General features: G+C 43.7%; 1 protein-coding gene across 3 annotated transcripts in view; it reads right to left on the reverse strand.

The window, feature by feature from the left end:
* The window catches only part of st6galnac3 (ST6 (alpha-N-acetyl-neuraminyl-2,3-beta-galactosyl-1,3)-N-acetylgalactosaminide alpha-2,6-sialyltransferase 3), a 257863-nt gene that overhangs the window by 203226 nt on the left and 27587 nt on the right, over positions 1-27050 (reverse strand). The window contains exon 1 of one of the 3 annotated variants that reach the window (XM_059983815.1): positions 1627-3466. The exons of the other annotated variants lie outside the window; for them this stretch is intronic. Coding sequence (XP_059839798.1) covers positions 1627-1650 — 24 coding nt within the window. The 5' untranslated portion in view covers positions 1651-3466. Of the gene's footprint in view, positions 1-1626; positions 3467-27050 lie in introns of those variants that run through there. 3 annotated transcript variants of the gene reach the window in all.

Below are 27050 nucleotides of genomic sequence, written 5' to 3' on the forward strand. Positions count from 1 at the left end.
AATTCTAACATATAGTAAAAGCAGGAATGATATGATAAATACACAGCCTATATAAAGTAGAAATACTTTTCTGCAATCATTTCAGCACTGTCGAGCATAGTGAAGATCTCACGCAAGCGCTCTTGGTGGAAGCACTCTCAGCAGAAACACTCTCTCCAGTGACCTTTAAACTATGAAGCTGCTGTCGCCTCAAAACCTGATGAAACCACCCTTGACTACCTTTAAATTCCATTTTCACAAAAATGTCTATAATTCACATGGGAAAATTCTTTTCCAATAAGTTGCAGTTTCATCACAGTTAAACACTTGCTTATACGAATAACCACCTTCTGTAATTATTTTCTCCAGTTCTGCTGGGAACTTTTCGGCAGCTTCAGTATCAGCCGAAGCACTCTCTCCAGTAAACTTTAAGCTATGAAGCTGCCCTTGCCTCAGAAACCGATCAAACCACCCATGACTGCCTTTAAATTCCACTTTCACAACAGATTCATCACCATTGTCCAGTGCTTTCTGTTTCCGCTTATTAAAAAGACTGACTGATTTCTCCTTAAGTATAAGATAACGGAACACCACGCTTTGTACACCCATCAATCCACTCGAGCAATAGACTTTCCATTTTATCCATTATTGGATGCCGACTAAAAGAGACCACGTTGCTATGAGCAGAACTAATAGTAACATCAGCAGCTTTCAAGATTTTTTCTCTCTGCGTGTAAATAGTGCAAATGGTGGATGTAGGCAAGTTCAATCCACGGACAATGTCCTTACTTCGTTGACCATGATCGAAACGCTTAACTATGTCCAGTTTTACGCTAAGCATAACACCCTTACGAGCTCTCTTTGGCTTTTCCAATACCTTAGAACCCGTCTTGCTAACGGATGCACAAAATAAATCAAGATAAAGCACAAATGCTCACAGATGCGTGTTTAAGCTATGGTGGCTAGAAAGCAGTTCCGGGGATGGAGCTTGGCTGCTTGGGGTGAGCGCTGCCTTTTTTCATAAAAGCAAAAAACTCTTCAGCTAGCAAAAACAGATAACTAATGTAGGTCATTCGTAACAGCGAGCTGTCATAAAGCAAACGTTCTGAAAATGGGGGCCATCTGTACCCATGAATACAATGAAATGAGACACCATTACTCCAGGGCCAAGGTGCAATACACAGTACCAACAAGTCACACACAGCACAAAGCACACATACAACAGTATGGCTTGAGGCTTATTCCTTGCTACGATGGAGGCTAGGCAGCCCTCCCGCTGTCCATCAAAAAAATAATGAACTAGACTTGCAAAGAATCGGAAGAGGAAATATTTCCTCTTCATTTAGTACTATACTGAGTGTTACAATTGAAATCACTTCTACTATCCTTTCAGATAATGTATTCCAGGCAACAACTTGGTGAATAAAAATTTTCTTGCTTATCCCTCCCAAACTCTGCTGTCAATAATCTTGAATTCTGTGTGTTCTCTATTCACAAGGCGTGGGCATCATTGGCAAGCCCAACATTTATATTGCAGGCAAAATTCCCCACAAACTGAATTGACACCTCAACAGTTAGTCAAGGGATGATCAGAGTGGTGAATGGGGAATCAGAGACTAGATAAGGGATTGACGGCAGATTGCTCACCCTGATGTTCTTCCATAGAGTCATTGTGTCTTAGAGTACTGTCGAGTTGGGTTTCTTGTTCTTCTTTGGACATGTGCAGCTTCCCCACTTGAAAGAGATTGAATGCGTCTACCCGAAAGTTTTTAACCGGATTCCACTCAATGACCAAACATCTTTTCCTTTTTCTTCCTTTTATTTTTCACAAGTGAGGCAGTTTGATAGTTCCATCAGTCATTAGTCATTAGTCACTAGTCAATCATTAGTCCTTAGTCATTAGGTGAAAAAACTGGCTGCCTCTCCGGACTTTGTAGACGGATTCCGACCTGCACAGTCTCCGTTTCTCTAATAGACCGTTATGTTTTTAAACTGGGCGAACCCTCCCCGAAGATTCTGGAGCTCTTCTTAAACCTCACGCCATTTCCCAGTAGCACCTGCGCATGATGATCCCCGTGACGAAGCTAGCGCTAACCCAAACGCAGTGACAGCAGGGCTCTTTTCCATGAAACAGTCTCTCAGGTTATTTAAAGTTCAGCATCTTACCTCAGATTCCAAAACTGCTCCCGGACTGCCACTGTGATGCTGCGGGGTCCCCTCCCAATGTTCTGGGCAGAAGCACCACTCAGGCAGTGGGTTCCATCTGGTCTATTAGTGGATTCTTGCTATTACTTTTAAATTTTATTTTCTTTTGCCTCTAGGTCCCAATACTTTCTAGAAACTCTAGTTTGTCTTGACAGCACCGTAGAATAGAAACAGGCCCTCTGGCCCAACTTGTCCATGCTTACTTAGATGCCCATTGAAGCTGGTCCCATTTCCCTGAACTTAGAAACATAGAAAACATACAGCACAATACAGGCTCTTCAGCCCACAAAGCTGTGCCGAACAAGTCCCTACTTTAGAATTACCTAGGCTTTACCCATAGCCCTCTATTTTTTTAAGCTCCACGTAGCCACTCGGGAGTCTCTTAAAAGAACCTATGGTTTCCGCCTCCACCACTGCCACCGGCAGCCCATTCCACGCACTCACCACTGTGTGAAAAACTTACCCCTGACATCTCTTCTGTACCTACTTCAAAGCACCTTAAAACTATGCCCTCTTGTGCTAGCCAATTCAGCCCTGGGGAAAAGCCTCTGACTATCCACACAATCAATGCCTCTCATCAACCTCTATCAGGTCACCTCTCATCCTCCGTCACTCCAAGGAGAAAAGGCAACCTATTCTCATAAGGCATGCTCCCCAATCCAGACAACATCCTGAAGGGCCTGTATTGTGCTGTATGTTTCCTATGTTTCTAAGTAAATCTCCTCTGCACCCTTTCTATGGCTTCTATGTGCTTCCTGTAGTGAGGCGACCAGAATTGAGCACAGTACTCCAAGTGCGGTCTGACCAGGGTCCTATATAACTGCAACATTACCTCTCAGCTCCTAAATTCAACTCCATGAATGATGAAGGTCAATACACAGTACAACCACAGAGTCAACCCGTGTTGTAGCTTTGTGTGTCCTATGGACTCGGACCTCAAGATACCTCTGATCCTCCACACTGCCAAGAGTCCTATTCTGTCTTATACTACATTCTGCCATCATATTTCACCTACCAAAATGAACCACCTCACATTTATCTGGGTTGAACTCCATCTGCCACTTCTCAGCCCAGTTTTACTTCCTATCAATGTCAACTTGATCCACATCCCTCTAAATCTTTCCGATCCATCTACCTGTAAAAGTGTCTTTTTAATTTTTTTAATGTGCCTGCCACAATTACTTCCTTTGGCAGCCAATTCAATATACACACCCCCTCTGCATGAAGAAGAATTCCCCCCCCACCAAATTCCATTTAAATCTTTCTTTCCCTTCTAAACCTTCCTTTCAAAATATTGTTCTTACTGCATTACAACTAGGGTACATAGCTTCACAAAACTAGAATCAGAAGACAGAGCCTCAAGATTCGGCGGATTTGATTTAGGTCTGAGATGAGGTGAAACTACTTATTCCAGAGAGTAGTGAATCTGTGGAATACTCCACCCAGAGAAGCAGTGGAGGCTCCTTCATTAAATATGTTTAAGACACAATTAGGTACGTTACACGCTCACGGGTTCATTTACTGTGAGTGTCACTTTAAGAGACGCCTGGATGAGGTGGGATTTTGACATCAGTATAACAAGCTGCGACGGACCACTGGGATAGAGCGAGAGCAAAATGCTTTGTACTGCAAGCTGCCAGTGGGGGTTTGCTGTAAAGAAATGGATAAAGTCTGCTACTTTCCTGTGCCCAAAAGATTGGATTGTTTAAAGGACTGAATGTGTGACTGTCACTTCGTATAATCCATATGTGGATTTTTGTTGGAGTATCCTGTGGAACCACTTTTGTTAACCCTTACCTGGATGCGGGTGTGTGTTGTGGTAACCACTTGGAAGAAGGGATATTCCATGACTGTCACCTCTGGGATATTTCTACATGGATTTCGGAACGACTTGACAGATAAGATTTTCGGCAACTGTTACTTTGTTTATCCAGTGTGGAACTGGTAGAATTTCTTCATAATTGCCTTCTCTCTACATTTTTAACGTGGATTTATAGGCCTCTCCCATTGTTTATTCCATGGATTACTGGACCTTTCTAGGTTGCCTTCTTAATCTTAAGACTTTAAGAACTGTTCCTAAGCTTGATAGTTTAGGAGCCACACACATGCATAACACTGTTAACTTCTGTTTATTTGGTTTAATTTTTTATATATTGAGTAGATACTAATAAAGATAGTGGTTTTAACATTAAACCTGACTCAATTTGTGATCTATTGCTTCTGGTACGTAACAGGTAGGTTTTTTCATAGCATGGTAATTAAGGGTTATGGGTCAAGATAGGCAGGTGGAACTGAGTCCACAGCCAGATAACAAGAACATAAGTTATAGGAGCAGAATTGGGCCTTTTAGTGCATCAAGTTTGCTCTGCCATTTCATCACGGCTGATCCATTTTCCCTTTCAGCCCAATCTCCTGCCTTTTCCCATATCTCTTCATGCCCTGACCAATCAAGAATCTATAAACCTCTCCCTTAAATGTACCCAATGACTTGGTATCCACAGTTACCTGTATCAACGAATTCCACAGATTCAGCCATGATCTTGTTGAATGGTGAAGAAGGCCCGACAGACCTGCTCCTACTTCCTATGTTCTTTTTCCTCTCACCTTTAACCTATGCACTCTAGTTGTTGATTTCTTTTCCCCTGTTAAAAACTCTGAGTGCATACCCCCTATCTGTGCCCCTAATGATCTTATGCTTCTCTATAACTAGGGCTCGATATCAAGGATCCAAACCATTAATCAAGAGGTAAGCAGACCCAAAGCTGGGAACCCTTGTTCTAAAAGGTCTCCTGTACTCTGTGGCAATATTAAACTAATTTACCGAGGAATAAAGTCCTAGTTTGCCCAACTCCTGTCTATAACTCAGCTCCCAGTGTCTAGACAACATTCCCTTAAATCTGCTTTGTGGATTTAATGTACCAGAAAACCCAACAGCTTCAAGGCTACCATTACTGAGCCTAGAATTTTAATTCCAAATTTTATTACATTACTTGAATTTAAATTACTCAGCCATTGTGTTGGAATTCAAAAATATTCCCATTGATTAAGCCCAGCCAGGCCTCTGAATATTGATCTAGAAAATTAACAACTATGTCAGCACATCTCATTGTCCTCTCAGTACAAGCAGTGTTTTGTGCCATCATGGGCACCAGCCTCCCCACCATTGAGAACATCTTCATTGCAAATGTACTGCTGTTGCAAAAAAGAACAATTTCTCAGGATTATTTTTATTTGCACAGTTTGCCTTTTTTTTGCACATTGGTGTTTGTCAGTCTTTGTCCATATATGCACAGTTTTTATAAAATTCTATTGTATTTCTTTTTTCCTTGTAAATGCCTACAAGAAAATTGAATCTCAAGGTGTGAGGCCTCCGTCCAGGTGTGTTGGCCATGGGTGTTGCATCCTAGCTATCTAGATACACAAGCCTGAGCAGTACAACATGGAGAGCAAGCTGTTGCCCATGTAGCAAGCTCCCCCTCCACACATCTGATGAACCCAAAGGAATGGCAGAGGCTGACACAGTTTGGTACCAGCAGCGTCGCAGAAGTTGCCAGTCAACATTGAACTCAATGTAGGTCTGCCTTAGGGACTCTAGCTCTGGATTTTTCCCTCAGGGCTTACTCCCGAAGCCTTCCCAATGAGTAGGTATAGCTGCAAGGCAGTGAAGATATGAGATCAGAGTTTTCCTTCTCCTAGATGAACAGCCAACCACAGTTGACGAGCCCATTTGCCCGAAGTGACTGGTTTTGAGGTACTAGTAACTTGTCTTTGCCTTTTCTCCTGTCAGTAGAAAGAGTTCTTGTGGGCTTAGTAGCTAAGCCACATGTGAAGGCCAGGTGCTGGACTTGGTTGCTAGAGGCTATTTGAGGCGCACACCATCAGGAGCATCTGATAGGTAGTGGGAGCTTGTCCTCATTACCACCCCCAGCTATAACAACCTATAAGAACCTTAAGGTCACTTTCCTCAGATAGGCCGCTCATTCAAATTGAAATTCTGAGATTTATGGATTGGACTGCAGTTCAAATTGACTATAGTTCATATTGACCTCTTTCAGTTTTTTGTGTTCTCTCACCCATTCTGCACGTAGGCTGGCTGGGGGTTTGGGTGATCTGTTAGTCTGTGTGCGAGGGATAGGTCAGGGGCATTTGGGATTTGCAAGTTGTTATTTCTGTTTCTTTTTGAGTGGGGGTATTGATGTCTTTCTTTAAACTACTTATAGATTTCTGTATTCTATGGCTATCTGGAGAAGAGACCAACTTCAGAGTTGTACGTCGCATACATACTTTGATAATAAAATGAATCTTTGAACCTTTAGTATATCGTAATATATAAGTACTGGGATAACAAATTTACTTGGAACTTTGAAACACCACAAATATTCACAAAAACTGAATTTGTCTTGTCTATATAGAATGGTTGCAACCCCTCTGCTTAAAATGAAATCCCACAAGTAACAACTGAGATAAAGTGTATTTTATCAATATAGTAGTAGTACACCTTTTGAATAAATTCACTAGTCCATCTCCCACCTCGCCATCCTCAACACATTCTACAGAGGATGTATCGAGAGCATCTTGAGCAGCTGCATCACTGCCTGGTTCAGGAATTGCAGCATCTCGAATCGCAAGACCCTGCAGCAAGTAGTGAGGTCAGCTGAGAAGATCACCGGGGTCTCTCATCCCGCTATTACAGACATTTACACCACACGCTGCACCTGCAAAACTAACAGTATTGTGAAGGACCCCACGCACCCCTCACACAAACTCTTCTCCCTCCTGCTATCTGGCAAAAGGTACCGAAGCATTCGGGCTCTCACGACCAGACTGTGCAACAGTTTCTTCCCCCAGGCTATCAGATTCCTCAATACTCAGAGTCTAGACTGACATCTACATCATTTATTATTATATTGTATTTTGTCCTCTACTGTGCCTATTGTCTTGTTTATTAATTATTGTACTGCCCTGCACTGTTTTGTGCACTTTATGTAGTCCTGTGTAGGTCTGTAGTCTAGTGCAGTTTTTGTGTTGTTCTATGTAGTCTAGTGTAGCCTTGTGCAGTCTCACATAGTCTAGTGTAGTTGTTTTATGTAGCACCGGGGTCTTGGAGGAATGTTGTTTCATTTTTACTGTGTACTGTACTAGCAGTTTATGGTCAAAATGACAATAAACTTGACGACTTGATTTGACTTGCCTAGTAACCCAGATCATAAACACAAGAGAGTCTACAGATCTGGAATTCTGCATTCTGGCTCCCCTCTTACCTCTTCTCACCTGCCATTCACCTCCTTGTGGTACCCCTCCTCCTCCTTTTTCTTCCATGGTCCACTCTCCTGTCCAATCAGATTCCTTCTGCTTCAGTCCTTTACCTTTTCCACCTATCACCTCCCAGCTTCTTACTTCACCCATGCACCTCCCTGCCCGCCTAATTTCCACCTCACCTGGTTTCTCCTATCACCTGCCAGGTTACACTCCTCCCTCCCTCTTATTCTGGCTTCTTCCTCCTTCCGTTCCAGTCTTGATGAAGGGACTTGGCCTGAAACCTCTCTATAAATGCTACCTGACCTGCTGAGTTCCACTAGTTACCCAGAGACTGGCTTAATATTCAAATCCCACTAAGAAATTAAATTCAGTTAATTGCCTGGAAATTAAAAATGGTAAAAATATCATCTAGTTTTTAGTCGCGACAATGAAACTGCCAGATTATCATAAAAATCCATCTGGTTCACTAATGTTGTTCAAGTCTGCCATCCTTACATCTGGTCTGTATCTGATTCTGTCATGCCACTTGACAAAAACATGCAGATTGGTAGGCTAATTATCCACTGTAATTTGTCATTAGTGAGTAGATGAGTGGGGCATTTATGAGAATGTGGGGAATGGGATTAATGCAAGGTAAATTGGTGTTTCAAAGTTCATAGTAAATTTATTATCAAAGTACGTATACGTCACCATATACTACCCTGAGATTCATTTCCTTGTAGGAAAAGGAAGTACAATAGAATCAACGAAAAACTTTCAAAAGAAGTTTGGATAGGTACATGGATCGGAGGGCAATAGTCCGGTTGCAGGTTGCTGCAACCAGGCAGTTTAAAAGGTTTGGTATGGATTAGATGGGCTGAATGGCCTGTTGCTGTGCTGTAGCTTTCTATGATTCAAGAACTACACACAAAGATTGACATTGACCCCATGTGCAAAAGAAGTCAAAGTGTCCAAGTACAAATAGACTAAATAAATAAATCTGAAAACATGAGTTGTAGAGTCCTTGAAAGTGATTCCATAGGTGTGGAATCAGTTCAGTGTTGAGGGGAGTGAAGTTATCCACGCTGGTTCAGGAGGCTGATAGTTGAGTGGTATTAACTGTTCCTGAAACTGGTAGCGTGGGACCTCAGGCTCTTTTACCTCCTTCCTGATGGCAGCAGTGAGAAGACAGCATGGTGTGGATGATAGGGGTTCTTGATGGATGCTGCTTCCTTTGATGGTTGGTATGGACTCACTGGACCAAAGGGCCCGTTTCCATGCTGTATCTGGCTCTATGAATGGAACTAACAGAACTGTGTTTCCAACAATGAACCACACAGTTTCAGTGACCTGCACTCTAACCGGTGCAGGTTGCTGGGAATAGCCATTGAATTGAATTAACTTTATTTCTCACATCCTTCACATACATGAGGAGTTAAAAATCTTTATGTTAGGTCTCCATTTAAATATGCCATGTGCAATCATAGTAATTTATAATAAATGGAACAGCCAGTGTAATACAGAGTACACTCAAATCAGCATGAGTTAATCAGTCTGATGGCCAGGTGGAAGGAACTGTCCCATTGCTTGGACTATTTGAGCCAAAGGGCCTTTTGCCGTGCTATACTGTTCTATGATTCCTCTATAACTCTCTCTCAGTACTGATCCAGGTTGTGGTACCTTCATATCCTATGTCTGAATATAAAAGCTTGTTTGACTTCTTGGGAATTTCTGTAGTGTGTCATTAACTAGTGAAGCCATTGTTCAACAAAACTCAAAGCAATGGAAGGTGAAAAAGATTTAATACACAGCTCATCACTTGGGTGAGAACCAGTTTTCTTACTGATTGAATAGTCAGTACAGCTTTGATCATCGCACACACCTTCTGACATTTCAATCCAGTCAATCTTCTAGACAAAAGAGTCACAAAAAGAAATAAAGCTGTATAAAAAGAAGGCTGAAAGGACCAGACTATGTTGGTTTTAATACAGTGTGCTCCGAATTGCTTTTTTTCCTGTAGCTTAATGAAACAGTGAACACTCAAAGTGTGTAGGTTGATGCGATTTCCAGTTTTGAACCTTAATCCGCTACACCTGGGTAGTCTCAGTTACAAGGCTGATCATTTCTGGCTATCTAATAAAGATAAAAGAAATTGTGTTTAAAGCACATCCTCCCTGCTTTTCCTTTCTGTGTCTAGTTCCTCATCTCTAATTTCGGTTCTTTTTTCCGTCTGTATATACCCCTTTCTGTAGCCAGTATGACTTTAAATACTTCGTTGAGATGGACCACTGGTCCTGTCACTCACCAGGGTCCCAGATGTCTTGTTATCAAGTTAGACTCCTGGCAATTCATGGTGCAAAAGAGTTTTGAGCCTTGAAGTGCAGGAAAGTAATAGGGTGTGCTGCCAGTTATTTCCCCTCCAGCAAGATCTGGCCTATTTATCTTCACACTTTGTTCAGTGAGTACAGCACTAATGATGCCGAGCTGTCTGCCAGGCTTGGCGAAGTTATAATATGAACAGGACTGGACAGCTAAAAAGGAAGTTGGAATTTGAAACCTTTGTACCAAAGCTAAAACAATTAAGCTTGCTGCTTGCCTAGAGTCAATGCTTCTTTCAATTCACTGTGCTGCTCAGCATTGTCAAATACAGCATTGCTTTTTGCACTAGACTGACCTGGCTGCAAAAAAAAAGCAACACAAGAGTTATTAAATTCCATTTTAGAAGCAGTTTTCTCTCTATCAAATGACTGTGTAGGGCAGGAACCTCTGCTGAGCCTTTTTGTTAATGAAGGAGATAAATTGTAATTAACTGCAAACTGGAACTGACCCAAGGGCCAAATGGCCTACTCCCAGCAGCATACAATTTTTCCTTCCCTGTAATATGTGGGATTGGAAGGAAAATCCGAGACATCTTCAAGGAACGGTGCCGCAGAAAGGCAACATCTATTATGAAGAACCCACATTCCCCAGGACATGTCCTCTTCTCATTGTTACCATCAGGTAGGAGGTACAGACGCCTGAAGGCACACACTCAGCGGTTCAGGAGCAGCTTCCACCCCTCTGCCATCTGATTCCTAAATGGACATTGAACTCGTGAACACAACCCCACTTTTTAAAAAATTTCTGTTTATGTATATGTGTGTGTACATATTAAATAGTTAAATTAAGAATAGTAGTTCAAAACCGGATTCTGAAAAGTGAAAGTAGCCAACATTAAGGAATCAGAGGGCACCACTTTCTGTCACAGACAGAAGTTGCCTAATCCAGGACGACTGTGGGCCCTCAGCCACCTGCCCAAAACAGATTGGACCAACCCACAGAGCACAATTCATAAAGCTGACATCATGGGTTGTTGGGTTATATACGGAGGGTGGGGAAAGGAAGCCTGGAAATAATTTCAGCTGTTTCTGTGTCAAAGGAACTGCAGTGATTTTGCAGCAGCGATAGTGATGATTTAATACACTGTGAGATCACTTTGCGTCCGAATGTATTGCTGGGTTTCTTACATTGCAACAGTAAAATGCTGTAAAGTACTTCAATGATTACAAAGTGATTGTTGATGTCCCATGGTGGGCACTATATAAATGCACATCTTTCTTTCTTGAACAGGTTCATCACTATTTCCAATTTTCATTATAGTAACTCATCCCTTTCTCTAATCAGTGGACAGTTCAAAGCAATATCTAATTTCCTCAGACTGGTTTTTGAAAAATAAATGCAAATTTCCCCCAGTGCTTTCTTTGTGAATATAAATATTAATATGTATAAAGGGCCATTAAGTGTTTCATTCACACCATTTGGCTTCAGTGAAAATAGGAGCTTATCATTTTCTGCTCAATCAATGAACATTAATGAACACACACATCCTATGCTGGCAAAGCAGGAATATATCACTTAGATTCAAGTCCCACCAGCAAAGACTGACTCCCATCTATCACTTCAAACATGTCAGATAATCAATTCATGCCAAGGCTCTTCATGGGAAAATAAGCCAGTATTTACTACACCATGAGATAGTACAAAGAACATAATGATGACCCTTTCAGAGACTTTATAACACATGTTCCAGAGACCCATTTTTCCTCACTTAATACCTGCCAATATACTTGATGTTGATTATCTCAGTCACCCTGGCGATGAATCCTGAATGTTACTGGGATTGTTTATTTTAAAGAATCAAAACTCAGCTTTACATCAATTCAAACTAGTTAATTGGACATGTTAGCTTCAAATTGTTTTGATAAAAACACAATCCATGGGATATAATCTATAAATCACAATGCAGCTTCAGATGAAGAAGGCTTTCGTTTATTTGTTCACATCTACACAGCACTTCAAACCATTTTGTTAAGATGCTGAATGAATTGCCTTTGTCTCTGTGTGGCCTGGCTCTTCTTATTCTTGCTTTCACCCTGTCCAACCTCTCTATTAATGATTTAATAACTACTTAATGACTTTTAGTAACTATTTAATAACTATTAACTATTTAATAGACATATATAGACACACACACTTCTTGCAATTCAATTTTGTTTTCTCTTTACTTATTTAACATGTATTTCATTGTACTGCTGCTGTAAAGATAAAAGTTTAATTATGTTGATGATTTTAAACCCTGATTCTGATTCTTTTGCCCTCATCACTCACATTTTCTGCCCTCAGCAAATCCCACCACCTATCTTGCCCCTCTCACCCACCACTCTCCAAGACATAGCTACCCTTCTTTGACTCAATCGCTTTAGGATCTAATCAGAAACCGTACAGGAAAGCTTTTTAGAATTGGGTTTAATATCACAGGCATATGTTGTGAAATTGGTTAACTTTGTGGCACCAGTACAATGCAATATACAATAATAGAGATAAAAAATTAATTACAGTAAATACATACATATGTAGTTAAATAAGCAGCGCAAAAAAAAAGTTAAAAAGTGGTGAGGTAGCATTCATGGGCACCACTTTTATGCTCTAACACTGAGCCCCTGAGGAGTGCTGCCAAAGAGACCTGAACCTTGGTCATCTCGGAGGCTGAAGTACGCAGGTGTTTCCAACGAGTGGACAGTCACAAGGCTGCAGGACCGGACGGCATCCCAGGGCGGATACTCAGGATGTGCACGGCACAGCTGGCTGGTGTGTTTACAGACATTTTAAATCCCTCCCTCTCCCATTGTAGAGTGCCCCCCTGCTTCAAAACATCCACCATTGTTCCTGTACCTAAAAGACCAAGGTAACATGCCTTAACAATTGGCATCCTGTCGCACTCACCTCAATAACAAGCAAATGCTTGAGAGGCTGGGTAGGGATTACATCTGCAGCTTGTTACTGTCCAATTTGGACCCCTTACAATTTGCCTACTGATACAACCGATCGACAGGTGACGGAATAACCACAGCTCTACACACCGTCCTCATGCATCTGGAGAAGCAACATGCTTAGGTGAGACTACAGTTCGGCATTCAACACCATAATTCCCTCCAGGCTCGACAAGAAGCTTAGAGACCTTGGCCTTGACCCTACCTTGTGTAGCTGGATCCCAGACTTCCTGTTAGATTGCCAGCAGGTGGTACGAGTAGGCTCCCTCAACTCTGCCCCTCTGACCCTCAACACTTTTATGTTGTGGTACTGTTTCCCAGATTGTAGCAGCTGGAACAGTTTGTGGTTGGGGTGACTCGGGTCCCCAATGATCCTTTTTACACACCTGTCTTTGTAAGTGTCCTGAATAGTGGTAAGTTCATAAATGCTAGGACTAATAGGCTCCAGGACAGCTTCTTCCACCAGGCCATCAGACTGATTAATTCACACTGATACAATTGTATTTCTAAGTTATATTGACTGTCTTACTGTACATACTATTTATTATAAATTGCTATAAATGGCACATTGCACATTTAGACAGATATGTAACGTAAAGATTTTTACTCCTCATGTATATGGTTGTTAGTAATAAAATCAATTCAATTTAGATGATGAAATAGATGGCTTTGCTGCCAACTTTGCAGATAATACAAAGATTGGTGGAGGGGCAGGTAGTGTTGAGGAAACTGATAGGCTGCAGAAGGACTTAAGACAGTTTAGGAGAATGGGCAAGAAAGTGGCAAATGAAATACAATATTGGAAAATGCATGGTCATGCACTTTGGGAGTAGAAATAAATGTGCAGACTATTTCCTAAATGAGGAGAAAATCTAAAAATCTGAGATGCAAAAGGACTTGGGATCCTTGTGCAGAACAAGCTAAAAGTTAATTTGCAGGTAAAGTCGGTGGTAAGGAAGGCAAATGCAATGTTGGCATTTATTTCAAGAGGTCTAGAATATAAGAACAGGGATGTGATGCTGAGGCTTTATAAGGCACTGGTGAGGCCTCACCTTGAGTATTGTGAACAGTTTTGGGCTCCTCATCTAAGAAAATACGTGCTGACATTGGAGAGGGTTCAGAGGAGGTTCACAAGGATGATTCCGGGAATGAAAGGTTTATCGAATTAGGAACATTTGATGGATCTGGGTCTGTACTCGCTGGAATTTAGAAAGATAGGGCAGGGATCTCATTGAAATCTTACTAATGTTGAAAGGACAAGACAGAGTAGATGAGGCAAGGATGATTCCCATGATAGGAGAGTCTAGGACAAGAGGGCACAGCCTCAGGATAGAGGAGTGTCCATTTAAAACAGAGATTGGAGAAATTTCTTTAGCCAGAGGGTGGTGAATTTGTGGAATTTGTTACCACAGGCAGCTGTGAAAGCCAAGTCGTTGGGTGTACTTAAGGCAGAGCTTGATAGGTTCTTGATTGGATGCGGCATCAAAGGTTACAGGGGGAAGGCTGGGGAGTATACTGAGGAGGAGACAAAAGGATCAGCCATGATTGAATAGTGGAGCAGACTTGATGGGCCAAATAGCCTAATTCTGCTGCTATGTCTTATGGTCTTATGATTTACTATGGATGCTCATCTTTCATCCCATGACATATGGTCAGAATTAATGAATTGTGGGCATGCTGTGTTGGTGCTGGAAATATTGTAGGCTGCCCCCAGCACAATCACCAGGCTGTATTGGCCACTGGTGCAAACAACATTTTTTACTGTACCTCTCAGTGTTTCAATGTACACGTGACAAATAAAGCTCATCTCTGTCACTTTCATCTTCATTGCCATCAGTAATGTTGAGTGAGGACATTTTAAGATTCCTGATGGAGAGCTTGACTTTCTGGGAAGATACATAACTTTCTGTGATGCAAGCAGATTTTATTTTTAACACTAAAATACTAGGTCACTTAATCTACTCAGTTTTCAAGAGTTGACACAAAGGTAAAAAAGAAAATCATAGTTATGCAAAAACTTTTCCACACTATTTGGGCAAAAATCAAATTTATTGGCCATTCTTTATAATTCTTGCATTTGTGAATTTCTGCAGAGGACACTAAACACCAGCAGATGAAAATAACATTGGCCAGACTGTTAATGGAGGCAGGTTTGTATGACGTGGAAGGATGTTGGGTTTCCTTTAGTGAACCACATCTTCATTTTCACCATGATTCAGTGAATTTAGTTCAATAACTCACTGTTGTTGAGAGGGGTTCAAATTCAGGATAATATGGCTGCTTATCCACACCATCAGCTCTGCTCAAGCACGATTATAAGATACACACACAAAATGCTGGAGGGCTCAGCAAGTCTGGCAGCAGTTATGGAAATGAACAAGTAATTGTCATTTTGGGTCCGAAATGACGACTGTTCATTCACTTCCACAGATGTTGGCCTGCTGGGTTCCTCCAGCATTTCTGTGCATTCCTCTGGATTTCCAAAATCAGCAAACTTTCTCATGCAAGATTTCCACATGTCTAATTAACTGCAAAATCAGGCCTTCGACTGTTCAGTTACTCTGATGTCCTTCGTAAATCTGCAATGTAACCTTGGTGTCGTGAGTGCAAGTTGAGACAAAAGATGCTGGAATCTGGAGCAAAACACAAAGTGCTGGAGAAACTCGTGGAGTTGCCTAGCATCTGTTTAGGGGAAGGAATTGTTAATGTTTTGGGCTGAAAGCTTAGTCCATAAGATATAGGAGCAGAATTAGGCCATTCAGCCCATTAAGTCTGCTCCTCTATTCCATTCCACTCAACCCCATACACCTGCCTTATTGCCATCTACTTTGATGCCCTAACTGATCAGAAAACTATCAACCTGCGCCTTCAATATACCCACAGACTTGGCCTCTACTGCAGTTTGTGGTAGAGCATTCCACAAATTCACTCATCTGCCCTTTACCTCTATTCTAAAAGGTTGCCCCTCAATTTTGAGGCTGTGCCCTTTAGTTCTGAATATCCCACCATAGAAAACATCCTTTCCATAACCACCCTACCTAGTCCTTTCAACTTTTGGTAGGTTTCAATGAGATTCCTCCACATTCTTCTAAATTCCAAGGAGTGCAGGCCCAAAGCTGCCAAATGCCCCTCATATGTTAACCCCATTCAGTCCCAGAATCATCCTTCTGAAGCTCATCTGGACTCTCTCCAATGACAGTACATCTTTTGAGATATGGGACCCAAAACTGTTGGTAATACTCCAAGTGAGGTCCGAATAGTGTCCTATAAAGCCTCAGCGTTATCTCCTATCACTTTTAATCTATTTTCCCTGAAATAAATGTCAACATTGCATTTGCCTTCTTTACTACAGACTCAACCTGTGAGTTAACCTTCAGGAGTCCTGCACTAGGACCTTTAAGTCCCTCTGCACCTCTGATGCTTGAACCTTCTCCCTGTACTATTCTTCCTTTTACCAAAATGCATTATCATATATTTCCCAACATTGTATACAATCTGCCATTCTTTTATACCCATTCTTCCAATTTTTCTAAATCCTGCTGCAATCGCCTCGCTTCCTCAGCACTACCTACCCCTCCACCTATCTTCATATCATCTGCAAACTTTCCCACAAAGCCATCAATTCCATTATCCAAATCATTGACAAACAATCTGAAAAGTAGCAGTCCCTATACTGACCCCTGAGGAAGACCACCAGTCAGAGGCAGCAAACCAGAAAAGGCCCTTTTTATTCCCACTCACTGCCTCCTATCTGTCAGCTATTCCACAGTATAAATTCAATTAAGAGATGGGATTACTTGTTTAGAAAGAGGTGATATAGGGTCAGAGAATATTGAATTTTTCTGGGTGGAGTTAAGAATCTGCCAGGGGAAAAAAAAATTATGGGAATCATATATAGGCCTTCAAATAGTAGCCAAGATATGGGGTTGAGATTACAAAGGGAACTGGAAAAAGCAGGCTATTGCGGTAATGTCACAATTGTAATGGGGGATTTAAATATGCAAGGGGATTGGGAAAATTAGGTTGGTGTTGGATTGCAAGAGAGGGAATTTCTCGAATGCTATGAGATGGCCTTTTAGAGCAACTTGGACTTGAGCCTACTCGGGGAAAGGCTATCTTAGATTGGGTGTTGTGTCAAATTAAGGAGCTTGATGTAAAGAAACCCTTATGAGGCAGCGATCATAACATGATTGAATTCAAAATGCAACTTGAGAGAGAAGCATAACACACATGCATCACTACTGCAATGGAATAAAGGGAATTAGAGGCATGAGAAAGAAGGTAGTTGGATTGGAGGAGGGTACTGGCAGGGATGACAGCAGAGCAGATGTGGCTGAAGTTTCTGGGAATAGTTCACAAAGTGCAGGATAGATATATCCCACAGAAGTTCTCAAATGGCAGAAGAAAGCCACTGTGGCTGACAAGAGAATTTAAGGACTGCATAAAAGCCAGGAAAAATTTAATGTTTCTGAAACAGAGACATTATGAAAGTGGATCTAAGTCTATGAAAATATTGGCGAGGAAACAAAAAAAATAGTAGAAAATACAATTCATAGAATTAGGAATCCAAGAACAAAAATGATAAAAAATAAACTAAGTGAAATTCAAGAAGCTTTTGAAAACTCTATATTCCAAAATTCCAGGGGGAAGCATAACCCAAATTGACACCTTCCTGAATTCTCTAGAGTTACCCACTTTAAGCGAAGAATAAAATAGAAAGATGACTGCTGACATAACTGAAGTTGAACTAAAAGCTGCAATTACTAGGCTTAAATTAAGCAAGTCAACAGGATCAGATGAGTATATGGCAGAGTGGTACAAAGAAATTAAAAATGAGTTCATTCCTGTCTTACTCCCCACACTGAACCGGTCTCTACAAAAGGCACAAATGCCACCCAGCGGGAAGGAAGCAATAATCTCAGCTATACTGAAAGAAGGCAAGGATAAACTGGAAAGTGGGTCATTTAGACCAATATCCATTCTTAATGTAGATTACAGAATATTTACCTCCATCATGGCTAAACGATTAGAAGAGTTTCTACCCATAATGATACATAACGATCAGACAGGTTTTATACAACAATGCTAAACACAAGACAATATATGAAGGACACTTCACATTATGGATCATATACAAAAAAATAAAATTGAAGCAATTGTGATAAGCGTGGATACTGAAAAGGCATTTGATTTGGTTAATTGGAATTTTCTTTACAGAGTTTTTCATAGATTTGGTTTCCATAACACAATTATTAAAACTATACAGGCACTATATGACAACACTACTACTAGGATTAATATCAATGGATATTTATCAAATAGTTTTACCCTAGAAAGGGGCACGAGACAGGGTTGTGCATGGTCACCACTACTCTTCGCATTATATCTGGAACCATTAGCTCAATACATCAGACAAAATGAAGATATCAGGGGAATTACTATTAAAGGGACAGAGCATAAATTGGCTTGTTATGCGGATGACATTGTCATCTATCTAGGGCAACCAACATACTCTTTACCTAAATTGATGCAATTCTTTGAACAATATTATCAGTTATCAGGATGCAAGATCAACATAGATAAAACCCAAGTACTTTCCTAAAACTATAGCCCACCAAGAGAAATTGAAAGTAGATATCTCTGGGCATGGCAAACAGAGCCTTTCAAATATTTGGGCATCATCATGTCAAAAGATTTGGCAAAATTATCAGAATGCAATTATCAGCCTATATATAAAAAAATTAAGGAAGATATAACAAGGTGGAACCTATTTCCTTTTTTTTAGTCTCAGTTCAAGGACTGAATCTATTAAAATGAATTTACTCCCCAGACTATTATATCTCTTTCAGACCCTACCAATAGAGATTAATCAAAATCAATTCAATGAATGGAACAAAATGTTATCAAGATATTTTTGGCAAGGTAAAAGGCCTAGAGTTTGTCTCAAAACTTTGCAATTAGCCAAGGAAAAGGGGGGAATGGGGCCACCTTCTCTCAGAGATTATTATTTTGCAGCACAATTGAGAGCTGTGATATGTTGGTGCAACCCATCATATGACGCTCAATGGAAAAACATTGAGGAGAGGATACTTCCCATCCCCATACAGGCAGTTTTGGCTGATAACAACCTACAAAGGTACATAAATACTACTGAACCCATGGGTGAAATGGACTCTTAAAATTTGGAAAACTATTATAAAAGAATATAAACTGGAAGGAGATATTGCAATTCTTAAATGATGTGCATATGACTTGGATTTTACACCAAATAAACTGGATGCTAGATTTAAGGACTAGACAGCTAAAGGATTAACAGTTCTTTGCAATATAATGAAAGAAGGAACACTGTTCAGTTTTGAAATGTTTTAAGAGAAACACTTATTAGAAAAACAAGACTTTTATCAGTATTTACGGATGTGACAATATGTTAATAGTATGGTTAAAGGTGTAACCAAGGCAAGAACATGTTTGATAGAGCTATTCAGAAAAGCATATAATTCAGATAATGGTAGTAGTATGGCGACCCATTTCCTGGCGCATCCGAACCGACTCACAATTAGATAGCCTACGGGGGTTTGCGAGCACAGAGCTTTGGAGCCTTTGCGCCATGGGGGGGCCGGTTGAGGGAGGCTTAAAAGTGAGGCTGAAGTTTTCGAATAAAGTTTTTTCCTTCGACTGCAATTACCGACTCCGTGTCGTAATTTTTAGCGCTGCGTGTAGCACACCGCTACAATTGGTGACCCCGACGGTCCAAACGATTTTTGGACCAGAAATGACCGACGCCGCCTCTGTTCATGCGGTTTCGTTGAAACTGCCGGGTTTCTGGACACAGCGCCCGGACCTATGGTTCCAGCAAGCCGAAGTCCAATTCCACTTTCGCCAGATCACCTCAGAAGACACCTGCTACTACTACGTGGTGAGCTCCCTCGACCAGGACACAGCGGCCCAGGTCGCGGAGTTCGTACAGTCGCCCCCGGCAGACGGCAAGTACACGGAATTCAAAGCCCTGCTCCTCAGGACTTTCGGACTCTCACGGCGCGAGCGGGCTGCCGGTTTACTGCACCTGGATGGCTTGGGCGACAGACCTCCATCGGCTTTAATGAATGAGATGTTGCTCTGGCTGACGGACACACATGCCTCATGTTTGAGCAGGCATTCCTGGAGCAGCTGCCGGAGGACATATGCCTGTTGCTATCCGACGCGGATTTCAGTGACCCCCGGAAGGTGGCAGCCCGGGCGGACTTGCTGTGGAACGCCAAAAAGGTGAGCGGGGCGTCCATCACACAGATCTCCCAGCCACGCTCCCGGCAGCAAACCAGTCCAGGCCCGGCCGCAGAGCCCGCCAACCCCCGGCCCAATGAACACTGGTGCTTCTACCACCAGCGGTGGGGCGCAGAAGCCCGCCGTTGTCGCCCGCCCTGCAAGTTCCCGGGAGACGCCAGGGCCAGCCGCCGCTGATGGCTATGGCAGCTGGCCACCGGGATAGCCTCCTGTATGTGTGGGATAGAAGGTCGGGACGCCGGTTTTTGGTCGATACTGGGGCTGAGATCAGCGTTTTACCTCCGACGAGTTACGACACCCGCAGCAGGGCACCGGGTCCCCCCCTGAGGGCCGTGAATGGCAGCACAGTAAGGACCTATGGCACCCGTCAGGTGCAGCTACAGTTCGGCTCCAGCCAGTTCACGTGGGACTTCACACTGGCCGCCGTAGCCCAACCGCTTCTGGGTGCGGATTTTTTGCGGGCTCACAGCCTACTGGTCGACCTGCCCAGGAAGAGACTGGTACACGCCGAGACCTTTCAGACGTTCTCCCTGGGTGCAGCCCAATTGCCAGCCCCCCACCTCGGCTCCATCACGCTGTCCGACAACGACTTCACCAGGGTCCTGGCAGAGTTCCCATCGGTTCTGGCACCGCAGTTCACAGCGGCCATGCCCAGGCACGGCGTACAGCACCACATCCCAACCCAGGGACCACCCCTCCACACCCGCGCTCGGCGGCTTCCCCCGGACAAGCTCCGACTGGTGAAGGAGGAGTTCCAGAGGATGGAGGAATTGGGGATCATCCGGCGGTCTGACAGCCCATGGGCCTCCCCCCTGCACATGGTGCCCAAGGCGACGGGGGGCTGGAGACCGTGCGGCGACTACCGCAGGCTGAACGAGGCTACCACACCGGACCGCTACCCTGTGCCGCACATTCAGGACTTTGCAGCAAACCTGCACGGCGCACGGATCTTCTCCAAGGTAGACCTCGTCCGAGGGTACCATCAAATCCCGATGCATCCTGACGACATCCCCAAAACGGCTCTCATCACCCCTTTCGGCCTTTTCGAGTTCCTCCGCATGCCGTTCGGCCTGAAGAATGCCGCAAAGACGTTCCAGCGGTTAATGGACGCGGTGGGACGGGACCTGGACTTCGCGTTCATCTATTTGGTTGACATCCTCATAGCCAGCGGCAGTCGTCAGGTGCATCTGTCCCACCCCCGTCAACTCTGCGCCCGACTGAGTGAGTACGGTCTTACAATCAACCCCGCCAAATGCCAGTTCGGACTCGATACCATTGACTTCCTGGGCCACAGGATTACTAAAGATGGGGCAACCCCTCTGCCCGCTAAGGTAGATGCGGTCCGCCTCTTTCCCCGACCCAACACGATCAAAGGCCTTCAGGAATTCGTAGGTATGGTCAATTTCTACCGCCGCTTCCTCCCTTCAGCTGCCCGGATCATGTGCCCCCTGTTCGCCCTGATGTCGAGTCCGAGCAAGGACATTACCTGGGACGAGGAGTCCGCCGCTGCTTTCATTCAAACGAAGGAAGCTTTGGCAAACGCCGCAATGCTAGTACATCCCAGAATGGACGCCCCTACCGCCCTCACAGTGGACGCATCAAACACGGCAGTCGGTGGGGTGCTGGAGCAGCTCATCGCAGGTCGCTGGCAACCCCTGGCGTTTTTCAGCAAACACCTGCGCCCACCCGAGCTTAAGTACAGTGCTTTCGACCGGGAACTGTTGGCGCTCTACCTGGCAATCCGGCATTTCAGGTACTTCCTAGAAGGTCGGCCCTTCACCGCGTTCACGGACCACAAACTGCTTACCTTTGCGTTTACGAAAGCATCCGACCCCTGGTCGTCCCGCCAGCAACGCCACCTGTCCTACATCTCTGAATACACGACGGATGTCCGGCACGTCTCGGGTAAGGACAATGTTGTGGCGGATGCGCTCTCTCGCCCTACCGTTCATGCCCTTTCCCAAGGGGTAGACTTTGAGGCACTGGCAGAGGCGCAGCAGGCGGATGAGGAGATTCCGAGTTACAGAACCGCAGTCTCCGGTTTGCAGCTCCAGGACCTCCCCGTAGGCCCAGGTGAGAGGACCCTACTCTGTGACGTCGCCACCGGCCAGTCCCGTCCAGTCGTCCCGGCAGCATGGCGGTGCCGCGTTTTCGACTCCATTCATAACTTGGCGCATCCCTCCATCTGGACAACTGTCTGGATGGTTTCCAGCAGGTTCGTTTGGCACGGACTCCGCAAACAGGTCAGTGAATGGGCCAAAACGTGCATGCACTGCCAGACAGCCAAGGTGCAGCGGCACACCAAAGCCCCACCGCAGCAGTTCCATCCCGCCCACCGGCGTTTCGACCACATTCATGTGGATATCGTGGGCCCCCTGCCAGTGTCGCGCGGAGCGCGGCACCTCCTGACTATCGTGGACCGGTTCACAAGATGGCCAGAGGCGGTCCCGCTCACCGACACCACCTCCGAATCTTGCGCCCGAGCCCTGATCGCCACCTGGATATCTCGCTTTGGTGTACCAGCCCACATTACCTCCGACAGCGGCGCCCAGTTCACCTCCAGCCTGTGGTCAGCTATGGCCAGCCTTTTGGGGACTCAGCTGCACCACACAACTGCCTACCACCCACAGTCGAACGGGCTAGTGGAGCGTTTCCACCGTCACCTGAAGTCAGCCCTCATGGCCTGCCTGCGAGGAGCCAACTGGGCGGACGAGCTTCCCTGGGTCCTACTCGGCATCCGCACAGTGCCCAAGGATGACCTGCACGCCTCGTCGGCCGAGTTGGTATACGGCGCGCCCCTGGTCGTCCCCGGGGAGTTCCTACCAGCCCCAAGGGGGCAAGAAGAAGAACCCGCAGCAGTCCTGGGCAGACTACGCGAGAAGCTCGGTAACCTGGCCCCCATACCCACTTCACAGCACGGGCGGCAACCGACCTGCGTACCCAAAGACCTACAGAACTGTAAGTTTGTGTTTGTACGAAGGGGCGGGCAGCGGCCATTCGAGGGGCCGTTTATGGTGCTCCGGAACAACGGGTCCACGTTCGTGCTGGACGTTGGGGGGAAAGAGGAGGTTTTCACGGTGGACCGCCTCAAACCGGCCCATGTGGACCTGGCACAACTGGCCGAGTTTCCGGCGCCTCGGCGCAGAGGCCGACCTCCCAAGCAGGTTCTGGCCCAGACTGTGGACATTGGGGGGTGTATCGCCGGTTCTGGGGGGGGGGTTATGTGGCGACCCATTTCCTGGCGCATCCGAACCGACTCACAATTAGATAGCCTACGGGGGTTTGCGAGCATAGAGCTTTGGAGCCTCTGTGCCATGGGGGGGCCGGTTGAGGGAGGCTTAAAAGTGAGGCTGAAGTTTTCGAATAAAGTTTTTTCCTTCGACTGCAGTTACCGACTCCGTGTCGTAATTTTAGCGCTGCGTGTAGCACACCGCTACAGTAGAATCATTTCAAGCGTTTATAAGGGTTTGTCAAATCTTAAAACACATTTGACTTCATGCATTAAAACAAAATGGGAGAATGAAGGAGGGATAATTATATCTGAGGAAGAATGGACAATAGCATGTAGGTATCAATGGAAGTGTAACAGTTCATAGAAATAGAAGGAGTTCAGATGGAAAAACTTGATAAGATTTTATTACATCCTCTCAGAAATTGCAGTATGATTGTAGCCTCCCTGTTTGCTGGAGAAATTATGGAAATCAAAATGCAAATCCTTATCATATTTTCTGCGAATGCCCTATTATCAAAGAATATTGGAGTGGGTTACACAATGCCCTGCAGGACATCTTTAAATGTGAAATACCATTAGAAAGTAAGACCATATATTTTGGGTGTATACCTCAAGAATGGTTGACAAGAGATAAATATTTAATGAATATACTGCTGGTGGCTGGTAAAAAGACTCTTACCAGGAAACGGTTATCACAGGAGAGCCCAACTTTAAATACATGGATGGAAATTACAATGCACATTGACAAAATGGAGAGGATAACAGCATCTGTTAATCATAAGTTGGAACAATTTGAATCATACTGGGAAAAATGGTTTAACTACAAAACACCTCATAGGCCTGATTTTATGCTCAGAAATCAATGAATATGTTGTAAAAAAAATCACTCCCTTCTTGTACATAGTTTTCTCCTTTCAATTGTTCTTTCTTTCCCCTCTTCTATAAGTGTATACCTCAGATAAGTATTATGCAGAGATTTGTGACAAATATGATTATATGATATATATGTACAATATCTGAAATACATCTTATGGAAATGTTTGTTTGATGATGAACAATAAAAAGTAAATTACAAAAAAAAGTGGCAGATGGAATACAGTGTTGGAAAATATATGATAATGCTTTTTTGTAGAACAATGATGAGGAATAGTATTGAAGTAGGGAGAAGGTTCAAACATCAGAGGTGCAGAGGGACTTAGGAGTCCTCATGCAAGACTCCAATAAGGTTGATTTACAGGTTGAGTCTGTGGTAAAGAAGGCAAATACAATGTTGCCATTTATTTTAAAGGGAATAGAATATAAGAACAAGGGGATAATGCTGAGCCTTTATAAGGCAGTAGTCAGGTCGCACTTGGAGTATTGTCAACAGTTTTTCAGAAAAGATCAGCTGTCATTGGAAATAGTCCAGAGGAGGATCATGAGGATGATTCCAGGAATGAAGGGGCTAACATAAGAGGAGCATTTGTCAGCTTTGGGCCTGTACTCACTGGAATTTAGAAGTATGCAGGGGATCTCATTGAAGCCTACTATGTTGAAAGGACTAGATAGGGTGGATATGGAAAGGATAGTTCCAGTGGTGGTGGTACCCAGAACTAGAGGGTACAGCCTCAGAATTGAGGGGCGACCTCTTAGGACAGAGGTAATGAAGAATTTTTTTATCAAGAGGGTAGTGAATCTGTGGAATGCTCTGCCACAGACTGCGATGGAGGCCAAGTCCATGGGTATATTTAAGGTGGAAGGTGATTGTTTCCTGATCAGACAGGTCATAAAAGTTTATGGCAAGAAGGCAGGTGCATAGAGTTGAGTGGGATCTAGGATCAGCCATGATGGAATGTCGACGTAGAATTAATGGACTGAATGGCCCAATTCTGCTCGTATGTCCTATGACCTTGTGGTCTCTTACCAACAGAGCCACACCACCACCTATACCTTCCTGCCTGTCTTTCCGATACAAAGCATATCCTTTGATGTTAAGCTCCCAAATATGGTCTTCTTTCAGCCAGGACTCAGTGATACCTACAACATCATACCAACCAATCTCTAATTGTGCCATGTTAGTCCACCTTATCCTGAATGCTAATATATTTAAATACAGCACCTTCAGTCCTGCATTCTTCACCCTTTTGAATTTTGCCTCTGTGGAACTCTCTGTTCCAGGCAATCCAGGCAGCTTCTTGAATATATCCGCAAAAAAAAATGCGAAAAGTTGCTGTAAGTGCGCTATTTCTTTTTTTTCTTTTTCTCTGCAATGTCCACTTTGTTAGCTTCTTCAATTACTAATGGCCTTGCAAGTGAAGGGTCTCAGATTCAGATTATCATACATTCATTGAAAAATACAGTGAAATTTGTCATTTGTATGAACAACCAACAACCCAAGGATCTAAGGATGGTCCGGGGTTACCACACATTCCAGTTTCAACATGCCATGCCCCTATGTTCAGCAGAGTACACAAGCAAAAACAACAACAGCAAAATGTGCCCCTTTATCTCCTTTGGTAACGACTCTGGAATTGTCAATAGCAACCAATGAAGACCCTAAACTCCAAGCCTCATACTCCAGACTTGCCAATGACCAGGACCCCGAACTTTAGGCCTCAAACTCCAGTCTCACCATCTAGAGTATCTAGGGGGTCGCTTGTCCTCATGCCTCCTGCCCTCACAGAATTCCTTTCCCAGAATACTCTTCACTGTCGACTCACTGACCTGGTTGGTGGGTGGAATGGTAGATCATCAGCCCTCATTGTAATTGATCAACTGGCCCCATCCAACCACAAATGCCCTTTACCACATATCCACATCGTTGGCCTCTGAATATGGAAGTGCAGAGCAGAGGACTGGTCTCCGGCCTGATTTCTAACTTCCCACAATCCCTGTCCCTAAACCCTAACCTGACCCATAATCCACTCTCTGTCCCCAAACTCATCCTCCTGCAACTAAAAGAGAAACTAAATCTGAGACACAATTTCGATGGAGACTGTAGCTCAGCACCATCTTGATTTCAAAACATCAACTGCTTATTTCTCTCCATAGATGCTGCCTGACCCTCTGAGTTTCTCCAGCACTTTTGTGCATAGCACTAAGGCTGGGGTGGTTGCATTTACTGATCCATGTTCAGCTCTTTATGATTTGATTTGATTGAGATGAAAGCCTCCTTGTTTCTTTGATGCAATAATACCCTTTGAGAAGCATACAGTATGTGTCTCTAAATAAACTATAATAAACCATCACAAAATGCAGGAGGAACTCAGCAGGTCAGGCAGCATCTGTGGAGGGAAATAAATAGCTGACAAAAAGCAGACTATATATTCCTCTCCATAGATGCTGCCTGACCTGCTGAGTTCCTCCTGCATTTTGTGTGGTATGTGTTCTGCTCTGGATTTCCAGCACCTGCAGAATCTCTCAAGTCTATAAATATCTATCGTCCTCTGATTTCCAGATTGGGCCAATGAACAATAAACTGTTCCCTCCCCTTCCCCTTCCTTTTCAGTCATGAAGAAGCATCTTGGTCCTAAACATTGACTGTTTATTCATTTCCCTAGATGCTGTCTGACCTGCTGAGTTCCTCCAGCGTTTTATGTGTGTTTCATTAATAAAGTGCCTAATTTCCACTTTAAATATTAATCAAGGTTAATTTATCCTGTTTTGTCTTTAAATTGTAGAAGTCACCTGAATGGACACTGTAAGCTTCTTTTGTCAGTGAACGGCTTCTATTCTGTGCATTGTGGAGCTTGACTGAATTTATAGCAAATCGATAGTAAGGGGGAGGTAATCAGGAGAATAGCAAAGAATAGATCACAAGTCAATGC

Source organism: Hypanus sabinus, chromosome 11, assembly GCF_030144855.1.
Source record: "Hypanus sabinus isolate sHypSab1 chromosome 11, sHypSab1.hap1, whole genome shotgun sequence".
Classification (NCBI taxonomy): domain Eukaryota; kingdom Metazoa; phylum Chordata; class Chondrichthyes; order Myliobatiformes; family Dasyatidae; genus Hypanus; species Hypanus sabinus.